The sequence below is a fragment of the Paramormyrops kingsleyae genome, chromosome 13 (assembly GCF_048594095.1).
Source record: "Paramormyrops kingsleyae isolate MSU_618 chromosome 13, PKINGS_0.4, whole genome shotgun sequence".
In the NCBI taxonomy this organism is placed as follows: domain Eukaryota; kingdom Metazoa; phylum Chordata; class Actinopteri; order Osteoglossiformes; family Mormyridae; genus Paramormyrops; species Paramormyrops kingsleyae.
In genome coordinates this window covers 28945103-28958964 of record NC_132809.1, presented here as the reverse complement: position 1 = coordinate 28958964, position 13862 = coordinate 28945103, and the positions used below count along the sequence as shown (strand labels likewise).

At 42.8% G+C, this 13862-nt stretch overlaps 2 protein-coding genes across 3 annotated transcripts; one reads left to right on the top strand and one right to left on the bottom strand.

Annotated features, from left to right (window-relative positions):
- Positions 1-332: 332 nt before the first annotated feature.
- On the bottom strand, positions 333-5429 carry polr2c (RNA polymerase II subunit C). Of its 2 annotated transcripts, none has more exons than XM_023827316.2 (9): positions 5207-5429; positions 4820-4869; positions 4643-4711; positions 4479-4531; positions 4198-4326; positions 3682-3733; positions 3360-3528; positions 1269-1343; positions 333-1041 (listed from the first exon to the last, which is right to left on the bottom strand). In XM_023827316.2, the coding sequence occupies exons 1-9, from the start codon at positions 5290-5292 to the stop codon at positions 897-899; spliced, it is 828 nt and encodes a 275-aa protein (XP_023683084.1). In that variant the 5' UTR covers positions 5293-5429; the 3' UTR covers positions 333-896. The 2 variants fall into 2 exon arrangements, with proteins under 2 accessions (XP_023683084.1, XP_023683083.1); XM_023827315.2 differs by lacking the exon at positions 5207-5429 and adding an exon at positions 5022-5200.
- Positions 5430-9502: 4073 nt separating this feature from the next.
- LOC111851811 (hatching enzyme 1.2-like) lies at positions 9503-12480 on the top strand. Its single transcript, XM_023827057.2, has 9 exons — positions 9503-9646; positions 9946-9982; positions 10221-10286; positions 10466-10618; positions 10841-10958; positions 11151-11329; positions 11609-11690; positions 11855-11979; positions 12293-12480. The coding sequence occupies exons 1-9, from the start codon at positions 9578-9580 to the stop codon at positions 12313-12315; spliced, it is 852 nt and encodes a 283-aa protein (XP_023682825.1). The 5' UTR covers positions 9503-9577; the 3' UTR covers positions 12316-12480.
- The last annotated feature ends 1382 nt before the right edge of the window (positions 12481-13862 follow it).

The following is a 13862-nucleotide window of genomic DNA, read 5'->3' as shown; positions in this document are numbered from 1 at the left end:
CAGTCAGAAAGTGACCAGTTCAAGCCCAGTCTCAGCATGTGGGCCCCTGAGCGAGGCCCTTATCTCCCAGCTCCATGGGTACCACTGTGGGCGGTTGCCCTTCATTGCCAAGCTTGCTCTCACTTGTGACATGGAGGCAAAAAGAGGGTATCCCCATGGGCATCAATAAAGCATCATCATTTCATTTATCACATGAATAGTACAAAAGGAAACATCAATAATGTAACCCGCAACAAGAAAAACAGTGTGAAAATGAAATGAATAATCATTACAGGTACAATATTCAGAGCATTTTCTCAAACTGATGCATTAAACACATTCAAACACTCGGGTCTTAGAAAACACGACCTTTATTTCATACCCAAAAAAAAAAAAAACACTTGTCATGAACAGACCTTTCATCAACAGTCCAAGGTCATGAAAAATGAATCGATATCCTCCGTGCTTCATAAGGATTACATCCTTCACTGTTGACAGTCTGGGGGATACGAGTCAGACAAGAATATAAATCTTGTCTAACACTCAAATTAGAGCAGGGTTCCCCAACAGCAGGTCCTGTTAATCTCTACTGATCTCAGCCTGATGAGAGCATTAACTGGAAACTAGGGAAATATTTACAAATGTGGGCTTTAAGTACTTGGGTATAAGAACCTGCACACGCATTCCTCTATGCAGGAATGCGTGTGCAGGGGAAAAAAAACTCTGGCCTCCCGATTTAGGTGACATTGAGTCCAGATGTAGAAATGGCGAAAAGGAGAAGCTCAATTTGTACTTGATCATTGTTTGTTGACCTGATCTTCATCTACTGCACTGGTAATTAGGCTGATGGTGAAGTCATACTAGATCAGTCCTCTGCTGCACGTCATGGCGTAGATGTATTGAATCAGAACCAGCTCTCAGTTGATGGTGAGCACGTCACTCTGGATCTCATGGCTCAGCTGGGTCTGCAGGTCACTCAGCTTTTTCTTGAGCACGGCCAGTGCGGACAAGACAATGGTTTCTGGCCGTAACGAGCCACATGACTCCACATTGTAGTAGAACCTGTGGAACATTAATATAGCATTTGGTATTCGTCACCGTGGCAACTGCATAAGAAGCAATATTCTGTTACTGTTAACTTAGTTCAGCTGGATCTGTTCAAATAAAACTTTTGGTAAGCATACACACAACAAAGAGTCACTTAGCATATCAGACAAAGGTGAAAAGCAACATCGACAGAGCTGCAAAACACTAAGTCAAGAAATGTCTTTCAGAGAGATGTAACCCACCTCTCTGGCTTGCCGTTGGGGTCATAAGGGGCCTGTATCTCATCCTCTTCAATCTCAGAATACTCACTCTTGGGCCTGAAAGAGCAGAAAAGTCAACTTAGTTCAAGAACTGCCTTGTGGGTGGGATTTCCTCTAAATAAATGAATGCAACAGTACAATCACACTACAGTTCAAAAGTATAGATGCACGAAGAATGTTCTACATTTCTGAAAAGAAATCTTGTTGAACAAAACTTTCAGTTATCATTAAATTGATTAAAAAAACATCTTGAAAACATTAACATTTTTATTTAGCAGTTTCATTTGAAATACTAGCTGTCAGTTATTTAGGTGAAATGACCCCCCCCCCCCATGTGTGCTGCAGTGCACCCCAAAGGTGTGGCTGGCTTCTCATGCACCTTAAAACCAAGCTGTTCCTGCAAAGCCTGATGGGATTAAGATCAGGTGACTGACTATACTGGCCAATCCAGAGACTCCTGCCGACTGCTACACCGACCGTGCAGAGAGCATGGCAATGTCATTGTATTATAGGGGTAACCTTTCTGTTTCAGTATTTCTTGCACTCAGTATAACTCCCCCATGTCACTGGCACCAAGGTAACCTCATACCATCACATTCCCTCCGCCGTGCTTGACGGGCGGCGTCAGGCCTTCCTGCAGCACTTGCTAGTTCAGTGTTTCCCAACCCTTCCCAGTGCTGGGAGGGAGCAAAAACATGGACCATCTGTGGGTCCCTGAGGACTGGGAATGGAAAATACTGCTCTAGTTTATTAATCTCAAGTATGTTCTTCTCTTTGATCCACACACCTTAGTTTAGATTAATTTGTCCGGTCATTATGTCCTTTTGCCCATTTTAACCTTTTCACCCAGTTTCAGAGGTGGCTTTTTCCATTGACAAATTGCCTGCAAGGTGAGCATCATCTCTTCACGGTTGTAGGTGACATTAATGCTTGTTGAATGAAGGTCCAAGCTGGAGACCCGTGAGGCAGCTGCTTCTAAAACCAGAGACCCTCTTTAGCGATTATGCATCTGATGTGCCTTCCACATCTCTTGCCCTGATTAGATCCAGTTTTTACTCTAAAGGACTGTAAGACAAACCTCCAAATGTAATCTTCAGTTTCCAGGCAACCTCATACACAGAACAGCCTTGATCTCAGAAGAATAGATTGAGACGTTTCTAAGAAAAGTCATTTCTTCTTGGACTTTTGAAATATCAATGCACTAGCTACTTCAGAAAATGAAAGACAGTCATGTTTTATTGAACAGCACAATAGTTTTCAGCTGCTCCAAGAATGAGAAAAGTTCCCCTAGTTAGAAATTAGGACATCACCATGATTACATAAGGACTGGGCAAACTTAAGTTTTTAGCAGACTGAGGAAAGCTGCTTGCAATGTGACATTGCAATATTATTTTTGCAAGACTGCATTTTTAAACAGTTTTGACACAAATGAAATTTTCTTTCAAAAAATATTTCTTCATGATTCCATACTTTTCATCAGCAGTGTACAGTTCAATGAAAAAGTGCCCAGCACACCACAATCTGAGGATTCAAACCCACACTTACAGGAATGGATCCACATCTTAGTAACAAGAACCTACACAACTGCAAAAACATCATTATACTCTCTGTTGTATTTAATCAGGAACAATAACCTTCATAACAATGTGTAATACTACAAGCATGCCCTTTTTTTAAAGGTAAGTCAAACTTTCAGACCCTGGGAAAATTTTGGTTGCCCAGCAGTATTACAGAAATAAACGGTTGCACAAAGTTCCCTCCACTAAATAAATAGGGTATAATACAATGCGGGTGGCACAAGTGGCATGTAAAGTTTGTATTTCAGTGCAAGCTGAACAGTACAATGATGCAGCAAAGCAAAATTTCTAAAAATCTCCAGTTATAAGGCCCTAAAAAAGTCTAGCAAAAACAAATTACACATCCAAAGTGCAACGTGTTTCTAAAGTGTTAAGAAATTATATAGAAAGTAGCATAAAGAGAATAGAAAATGAAATGTACATGTTTTGTAACATGTAGTAACATGTTTAGTAACGTTTCCTGAAGCCACTGTGGGTAGGTGTAAAGGGGACGTACCATTCCTCTGGACGTGGGTACACTGTATGCCTCAAGGCATTGTCTGGGTCATACTCAAAGGACACCCCCGCGGTTGGGTTCCACTTGGCGTGCTCCTTGCCGAATCCTTTCTTAGCATACGCTCTGAGACGCAGCTCCTGTCCCTTTCGCAGCTTCACCAGGAGAATGTCTAATAGGCAACGGAGTAGCAAAGAACAGACTGCAGTGGAGTAGTTACTCGGTAACTGTGACTATTTTAAACACCATTTCCATTCATGTCGAATGGAGTGGGAGAGGCTCCGAGAAGGAAAGTAATAAAAGAGAATAAGAAAACCATTTTTACCATCCTGCTCCACATAATCATTAGGGTCATTGTCCCGACTTCTGGAGGTCACCTATGTAAAAGACACAAAAGTCGTCACCAAACAACAAACTCAAATAACGTCACGCCGCCACACCCCCATCAGCATTCCATATGCACCCAACCTGCCCCCCCCCAAACAACTGTTTACACTGTAGCTAGTTTTTAACCACGACTGCTTCTAATTAAAAAAAAAAGTGGATAAAAAGAATAAATGATTGCACTATAGCACAAGGTTTACTAATCACCTTTATACTGTATATATTATTGTTATTTTTACTTTTATGTTTATAGCATTGGTGGAAAAGCAATGTGTTTTGTAGCACATGTAAAATGACAAAGATATTTTTGTTTTTTTCTATTCTGTCCTCTCTTACACATATGCTGGACTCCTGATGTCGACATGAGTTAGAGAAAGTGCTGAAGTAGTTTTGTGTGAGCACATGCCTTAGAATACATGAATACAAGTGTGCTGGGAGCCAATGCCTTTATACTCACAGGAATGACACGGGGATTGTTGGACAGGAGGTCCCGAGAGGTGACGTGACGAGTCTGGTCCTCTGTGCATCGGACGTCAAGAGTCAGCTCGACTGAGCATTCGGGGCAGAAATCGTCACATGTGCAGTCCTGCGGGGGCACAGGCAATTAGAGCAGAAGGGATGTGTGATGAAGCTCGACAGATTTTTCATTAGAAATTAAAAGCTTTTATTCAGTGTTCAACAAGCCAGGATTTCTCGGGAGTTCTTTAAAGACATATGTGTAGATTTGCAGGTACTTACCCGGGAATACTGCATTTTATCTACAATGTCATCGCTTGTGAGGGGGATTAGACCTAAAAAGACAAATCGTCATTTTGAACAATATAATCAACACCAGTAGCTGTATGCAGGTTAAGTAAAGTACGAAATAAGCAGGAACACATAAGCTGTAGGCAGATGCTTACCAACTCTGTGAGCAATAAACTCATCATGCAGAACTGAAGAATTGGCATCTATCTGAATCCAGTCAATTGCTACAAAAAGTGGATATGGTCATTGCAAAACAAAACGACTTAAATAGCAAGTTTGTTTCAAATGGCTAAAAGGACTTAAGTTGTGGTGAAATTTTAGACAGGAATTACCTATTGTCGCCACTTCAGACATAAAGACGCGGCGTATGGAGTTTGCAACCCTAATTAAAAAAAAAAAAAAACACATGATAAAACAGTCTCCCTCTCTCTCACCCACACACACACACATACACAAATACAAGTATATATACATATACATACATATCTATCTTAGTTTTCTTCATGTACCTTTTTAAAACCAAAAGTTACCTACCCACGATCTGAAATATCGTGAAATATCCCAATATCCAAAAGCCTATGGCAGGAAGCACCTACCACATCACGGGAAGAACATGCATACTCCATAGACACAAAAATGGAAGATGGAATCATAAGCATACTGACGTGGGATCATAATATAACTCACTTATCACTGAGCTACCTCGGCTTCATACTCACGCTAAATCAGTGTTCTCTATGACAAATTTCACATTCTCGTCCGTCAGCTCTGTTATTTTCACTGTCGGCTGATTGGCATACGGCATGGCGAAGACTCGGTTAAAAGATAATAATAATAAAATAATAATAATAGAAGAGATCGATTAGTAAAGTTTTAACACAAAAAACGACACGAAATACTGTAGATAAAACGTTTTCGTCGTCTTTTCCGGTTCCTTTCTGTGTTCACGCATTTTCTCGCGTTGTTTCGCGCTTTGTCGTTTTATTTTTTTTTAACACTTCCGGTGCTTGTTTATTTTTTTTAAATGTTATTTTATTTGGACGATAGCGACAAACATAACATAAACAACATAATATATATTTAACAAAATAATTCGTGTGGGTTTCAGTGATGGATGGATACCATGTATTTTGTCTATTTTTTAAATAACTTTGTATTCATTTTATTTTAAATATATCGTTATGTTTGAAAATCTAACATTTTAGCCCCCTTCTTCCTGTGGATGGCAAATAATATCTTAATTAAGAAAATGGGGTTTATTCTTCCAAATAAGTCGAAAAAGTTTAGAGCCAGTTCTCCTTATAAGTGAAGGTGGCACGTCTAAAACCAGTGTTATATGTAGATAAAGGCCAACATTACCAAGAGGCTTATTCAGTTTGAGTCACTGATAGCTTTTTTAATTTCAAGAATGGAAATTTATTGCAAATAGCTTTATATTCTTTATCTATGGGTTTTATGTAAGGATTTCAGAAAATATAGTTTATCATAGAAATTGGATACATACTTTGAAATTATTCTGGGGGTTTGAGTTTCACAGCCATCTATGTGATGCTCGTCAAGAGATGTATTTCTCAATTTTTTTGCCATATAATAAAAGTATTTGTCTGCTTGTTTAGTTAACCCTTTTCTCCTACCCCCTACCTCTGTCTGTGTGTTTGTGCTGGATGGCAGTTCATTGTTGATGTACTTTTGACTTAAGTTGTCGTTGGTATTGACTAACAGCTGTTTCCTAAATTTGATAAGACATCTTTATGTATGCTTAAGACATGCAATGGATTCCAACCAACTATTGCAAAAGTTACTGGTATTTCATGCATATTTCAAAACAATCACTAAGGACTGAGAGCTGAGAATGTTTCACAATGCTATGCATGCATACATAAGTAAATCAGTCATGCACATTTTACATTTCACATATTTATTTATGCAAAAATATAGCAAATACATAGCATGACTTGGGCGGAGCCTTCCTAAATAAATGTTGTGAGTTGGAGTTAGGAGATAGACTCCAGGAAAAGAGGATTGTCTTTGTCTCTCTTTAGGTTCCATTTCTAGTCTGAGGCAACATAGGTGCAGCAAGGAATACGCGAAATATTTTAAAGTTTTTTCTTGCAAAGTACAGAGTGAGGTGTCTTTACTTGATCTACACAAAAACTGTTCTGGGCCTGCAGCTGTAAGTGACTGCTGCAGTTTAGACACACACTGATCAGCCATAACATTAAAACCATCTGCCTAATTTTGCGTAGGTCCCCCTTGTGTTGCCAAAACAGCTATGACCCATTAATGCATGAACTCCACAAGACCTCTGAAGGTGTCCTGTGGTATCTAGCACCAAGGCGTTAGCAGCAGATCCTTCAAGTCCTGCAAGCTGCGAAGTGGGGCCTCCATGGATCGGACTTGTGTGTCCAGCACATCCCATTTGGAGACCAAGTCAAGACTTTTTTTCCATGATCCACAAACTAATCCTTCACAGTTTATGCAGTGTGGCAGGGCACATTATCCAGCTGAAAGAGACCACTGCCACTGGGAAGTACCATTGCCATGGAGGGGTGGACTTGGTCTGCAACAGTGTTTAGGCAGGTTATATGTGTCAAAGTAACATCTGCATGAATGTCAGGACCCAAGGTTGCCCAGCAGAACATTGCCCAGAGCATCACACTGCCTCCGCCAGCTTTCCTTCTTCCCATAGTGTAACAGAAACCGTGACTCTTCAGACCAGATTGCCTTCTTCCATTGCCCCATGGTCCAGTTCTGATGCTCGCATGCCCATTGTAGGCGCCTTTGGCAGGGGTCAGGGGTCAACATGGGCACTCTGACTGGCCTGCAGCTAGACAGCCCCACATGCAGCAAGATGTGATGCACTGTGTGCAGGGGCGGATTAAGGTGCACAGAGGCCCCTAGGCTACAGTAGTCTGTGGGCCCCCCAACCCCGCCCCCCTCCGCGCCAATGGGGGTCCCCTTGTAGGCTGGCACACGTGGGGCCCCTAGGCTTAAGCCATATCTAGCCTGTGCGTTAATCCGCCCCTGACTGTGTGCTCTGATACCTTTCTATCATAGCCAGACATAAAAGTATAGTAGCTCTCCAGTGGGATTGGACCAGATGGGCTGGCCTTCACTCCCCATGCACATCAGTGAACTTTGTGCGCCCATGACCCCGTCACCAGTTCACTGGTTGGCCTTCTTCGGATCACCTTTGGTAGGTACTGACCAGAGCATATGAGGGACTCTCCATCTTGGAGCTGCCATGACCCAGTCGTCTAAACATCATAATTTGGCCAAAGTCACACGGATCCTTACACTTTTTCCTGCTTCCAACATATCGACTTCAAGAACTGACTGTTTTCTTGCCTAATATGATTGACAGGTGCCATTGTAATGAGATAATCAATGTTATTCACTTCACCTGTCAGTGGTCTTAATGTTATGGCAGATTGGTTGGTAGTGCAAAGAAAAATAAATTTTACAGATTGGAATCAGTGTCTTAGTGATGAGGAACTATCTAGCTGCAAAAACATTGTTATGTGCTTCATCACACCACACTTATAGATAACTTTTACAAAAATCTATATTTATTCTTTCAGCCCATAGCCATGTGTGTTTAATGTGTGTTTAAACTAAGGATTATGTTGGTGAGTGGCTAGCAGGGGCGTTGCTAGAGATTTTGGGCCCCATGAAAGCATATCATATTAGGCCCCCCAGTCCAAACCAATCCAGTTATTTTCCTAATTTTTTAGGGCCCCTGTCGCTCAGGGGCCCTTGGAATCGTCCTAGCTTTCCTCCCCCTTATGGCGCCCCTGGTGGCTAGTATGGGAATGGTGTGTGGTTCAGTGGGTTTGGTCACTGCGTCTGTGATCAGACGGTCACTGATTCAAATCTTACATTGCCTTAGTGGTTTCATAGTTAAGCAATTGCACCGTAAATTATCTGACCCCTATTACATCAAAGTAAGATCAGCAAAAAAAACTCTGTATGTTACCTCAGATAAAAGTGTCTGCTAAATGAGTTGAAATAATAACAAGAGTTTATAGAGTAATTCTTTGCTTGAAAAGTAATGTTACTTTGAAAAACTGTATGCCATTGGGCAAACTGATTTTGTACAGGTCTAACTTCAAGTGTAATGAATGAGTGACTGAAAACGTGCAGTGACTGGGGGTCCCCAAAGATCGGGTTGGGAAACACTGGCGTAGACATATAGTGCAAAGACAAAGGACCCAGCCCATCTCTAGTTAAGGAACCAATCCCATACTTACAAGCAGGGATCACTAACTTAATACTAAGGAAATATCTAGCTGCAAAAACAACATTTTGGCTGCCGCCCCACCATACCTACAGATACAATTTGTAAAGGTACATCAATGCATCCAATATCCATGTACATTTAGATCAAGGATCATGGTGACATGGAGGAGGTGTGACTGGACCCATTCTTATTTGTTCTACTAATTTTTTCTAACATTTTTTTAAACATTTTTTTTAGCAGATGGTTTTATACAGTATAAAGCAACATGCATTCATTGAGAAAGCAGAGTCAGCCAGTCCCGTAAGTAACAGGGGGTTAACGGCCTTTCTCAGGGGCCTAATGGTGAAGTCACTCTGCTGACCCTGGGATTTCAACCAATGACCTTCTGATCACAGACACAACTCACTGAGCCTCATACCACCCACATTATCAGTAACAAATCTCAACATTTAAGGTTCTAAGTAGTTCATCTAAAGGCCTCAAAGTTCCAAACACCTTTACCGTTGCTATACCAAAAGCTAAAGATGTGCCTTAGTGGAAAGAGCATGTATATTATTTATATAAACTACTTTTCAAACAACTGACTTTGCAGATGTGTTATACTTGTAAATATTAATTCTGATCTCTTTCCCTCTTGTCAACTATTTCATCATTTATCACATGAAAATGTGACATAACAGGAAATCTTCATGGTATTTTATCTAAAATGTTTACAGCTAAAGGTTTAGCCACAAAATCTTGCAACTTTTCAACACTTCTGTTTTTCGTAAGGAATTCAGTGTCTGTCAGTCTATATAAACCCGGGGCCGCCCTGCATTTTCGCGATTTGGATGCGCACAGCCTATTCACCATGCCGTCAGCTGCTGGAGTCACCTTGCTGTTTGCAGCACTTGTTGTGGTGAACTGCTATGTGATCCGAGTAAGACCAAATATGTTTATCCCTGTATCTTCTTATTTGTGTTGACATTATGTTCTCCTTAAAAAACGGGGGTTTATTGTTTCTTCCCAAACTAAAAACAGCCTGAGAAAACTATAGATTATAAATCCCAAAATGACTTTCCCAGTAAATGGTCTGGAGGTGGTTGGAAATTCAACTTCTTTTCAAAGTTTTTCACATTTTGAAATGTATCAAATTCTTTTTTTGCAGCCAATTGTCTAGTTGTTGCTACGTCTGTCTTTGATATTTAATTGTTATTTTTCCTATATCTTTACATACAGCAAGTTCCATATGAAGAAATTAGGCATGCAAAACACGGTAAGCTGGTCTAATTCTTCTCACCTCATTCAGTAAGAGTCAATATTCCATGTATTATTCATTTTTGATAATCTTTTATGGCCTACTCAATTATTCAGTCAAAGTCTTTCGAATTAGGTGTTAAATTAACTGAGTAATTTGTAAGAATAGACTGACTCAACAAGTAGCTAATGTGAATGTTTATTACTGATTAATTTACCAACCTGGTAATATTAATTACAATGATTTTCTTCAACAGTGAACATTTCAGAGGATGATGAATTTACTCTCTCAACGTTGATTGAAAAAGCAAACAAGAACCTTGGTATGATTTAAAAAAAATATAAAAATAATTAAAAAAAAAATACAATTATCAGTGGAAAGTGAAATATGAATCCACGTCTTATACACATATTTACAATGATGTAATAGACATATTCCACACCATTTTCTGCAAAGTTTAAAATACATGCAGTGATTACGTCTGAATGTTGTGTCTTTAAGGAAATGACCTAGATGAACCCATTGTGAAGTTTGGGGATATTGCCACCCCCACTGGTCTTCAGAATGCCGATCCCTGCACGAGTCGTGGCTGCAAATGGCAAAAGAATTCTGACGGGAACGTTTACATCCCCTACGTCATCTCCAATCAGTATTGTATGTGACCCATGTTATTTCCATGCCTTCTTGTAAAAATTTGCAGTGTCGTTTTGTTAAGGCAGTGCTACATTTATGTCGCATATCCATTTCACATTTCTTAGCCCCCCCCGACTGAGCTAATGCCCCATTACATCCCAGTAGTACTTGCTGTGAGCATTTGGTTTCTATTTCTCTTAAATTGTATGTGCATACAGAGTACTGATTGTGGGTATCTCTTAGCATCTCGAGAAAGGGCTATCATTCAGCAAGCACTGCAGTCCTTTTCTGCCTCCACTTGTATCCGCTTCCGACAACAGAGCAGGGACAGAGACTACCTGAATATCCGGTCCCTTAGCGGGTATGTGAATGAATTTGACAAGCTTTTCATTTTTAATTTGTAACTCATTCTGAACCGGCAATGGGTGCATCCAAACATTATGTATAGTTTGATTTATCAATATGTTGACTTAATTTTCATATATAAATCCAAACCATTTGGAAGTAAAAATATATAACCCTTTGTTTTTTTTGTATTCTGTCTGTGGTCCAGATGTTATTCGTTTATCGGGCGCCGTGGTGGTTCACAGGATGTCTCCTTGAGCCGATCGGGTTGCGTCTACTTCGGAATTGTGCAGCACGAATTAATTCACGCGCTGGGTTTCCACCACGAGCAGAATCGCAGCGATCGCGATCAGCACGTCCGCATCTTGTATCAGAACATCCTCCGCGGTGCGTTTCCACAATTTCCTTTCCTTTGAACCACTGTATTTTGCTTTAATGGGATGTTTTAAACTGCTAAACTGTATCCTAGCAGTTTGTTAAAGATGAATAGTTGTACAAAGGGGCACAGCTAGAAATTCCAGCCCCACTGATACAATGCCACCTTTGTCCCCCCAACCCTCCTATGCTCCTTGTCATACATGTTCGCATTACACGTATTAGAAAATACTTGACTACAGCATAGTACTTTTGCCCTCATTTCTTTTTCTGTCTTTTTATAAATGCTAGGACAGGAACATAATTTCAGGAGGATTCAAACCAACAACCTGGGGACTCCATATGATTATAACTCAGTCATGCAGTATGGGAAGTAAGTAAATTCTTTCTCAATGTTGAACCAAGCTATCAAACTAATAGATGACTTTCATCATTGAGCAACAATCTGAAAATATTTAGAATGTATTAATATAAAAACACATGAAAATATCCAACAGTAAACTGGATGAAGTAATCTAACGATGTTTGTGGTTCCAGATTTGCCTTCTCCAGTAATGGTCAGGAAACCATCCGCCCGATTCCAAACAGCAATGTATCAATCGGGAGAGCCACACAAATGAGTCAAAATGACATTAATAGAATCAACGGTCTTTACCAATGCAGTAAGTATGGCCTTCCTCAGCATGCTAAGAAAAGTGTGTTTAATGTTTTCTGCTGAAAGATTTTTATTTTAATATAAGAAAAAGGCCAGATGCAGGGAATTAAATGTGCCCATGGACACATGAATTAAGATGTAAATAATTTATAGTCTGTGATGGGTTGGCACCCCATCCTGGGTTGTTCCTTGCCTTGCGCCCATAGCTTCCTGGATAGGTTCTGGACCCCCCACGACCCTGCTTAAGACAAGGGGGTATGGAAAATGGATGGATGGATAACTCCATGTGTTAAGCTGAATGTATTCTTTTTCCCCAACAGAACGATATATGAAAAAACCATGACTGCAGTACCATCAAAATGGCAAAGAATGAAACATACAAAGTCGAAGAATGAATCGCAGACGAATCTTGAATTTAACTACTTTGCATCAAAAATAAAAATGCATATATGCAGATGTGCTGTGCATTAATTTCCATAAATACGTAATAAAGTACTATTAACAGCAACTCGGTGAAAGTTTATTATCTTTAAGTTTAGTTAGTTAGAGGTGGCACAGTGATGCAGTCATTAGCACTGTCCTTTCACACCTGTAGCACCTGGGTTTGAGTCTCTGCTGGGATTCTGTGTGTGTGGAGTTTGCATGTTCTCCCTGTCATATCCCGCTCCGTACGATCCCGATGTGTGCCACGCCCCCCTCATTACCTCGTGTTCAGCCCTGATGGTTCTCACCTGTTGCCTGTTCCGTTTACCTAGTCCTGTGTATATTAGTCCGCGTCTCCCCATGTCTGCCAGATCCGGCATTGTATTGTCATGTGTTGTGCTTCGTCCGTCAGTCTGCCTTGAATAAACCCCGTTTGCCCGTCAGTCCGGCTGCTTTCGTCTGCTTCCCTGCTCGCCTCCCCGGCGAGCGTGACAGAATGCCGGATCTCCCAGACAACACGACGCGGGAGACCGAGCACCACCGGCTCGGTCTCCTGCAAGACTTCGTGTTCTGGCGCTCACAACCCACTGTCCTGGAGGATCCTGTAGCCCTGGAGCTGGCCACCCGGGGCGCGGACCTCCTCGCGGAAGAGCGCCCGCCAGGACAAGCGTACCCGCTCGAGCGGGCACGCAAGCTCCTACGCCGTCTCAGCAAGCGCCTCGCACGGCTGAGAGGCGAACGCGTCGCCTGGAGCCAGGACGAAGCGTTCGCGGTGGCTCCGCTCTCGCCTGCCAGCAGCAAGAAGCGGCGGAAGAGAGTGCAGCAGGAGGAGGCTCCGTCGCTCTACCTGGGGGCTTGCACTCTGCTCCCAGCCTGGGAGTTAGCCAGGGAGCATGAGGGCTCACCGCTGCCCTGGGATGACTTCGCCGCTACCCGCCTGCTCGGCGTCCATGGTGAGCTGCCGCCACCGCGGTGGGCAGATCCGTACCGGCCGGAACGCCTGCACGGAAAAGGGATAAGCCCGGTGAGAGACGCGATTCCCCGGGTCTCTAGAGCCGGTTTTCCCGCGGCTGTGATGCCGGCTGCAGCTGCCGCCGACCTGCCCGCGGCACCGCCTGTCCTGCCTGTCCTGCCTGACCCGCCTGTCCTGCCTGTCTCGCCTGTCCTGCCGGACCCGCCTGTCCCATCTGACCCGCCTGTCCTGCCTGCGTTGCCTGCAGTCCCGGTGGCTGGTCGCGTGGAGGCTGCGCCCGCCGAGGCGCCCCCTGCTGGCCGCGTGCTGGTGGCGCCCGCCGAGGCGCCCCCTGCTGGCCGCGTGCTGGTGGCGCCCGCCGAGGCGCCCCCTGCTGGCCGCGTGCTGGCGGCGCCCGCCGAGGCGCCCCCTGCTGGCCGCGGGGTGGCGACGCCCGCCAAGACGCCCCCTGCTGACCACGGGACGGCGGCGCCCATCCTGCCGGCACTGGAACT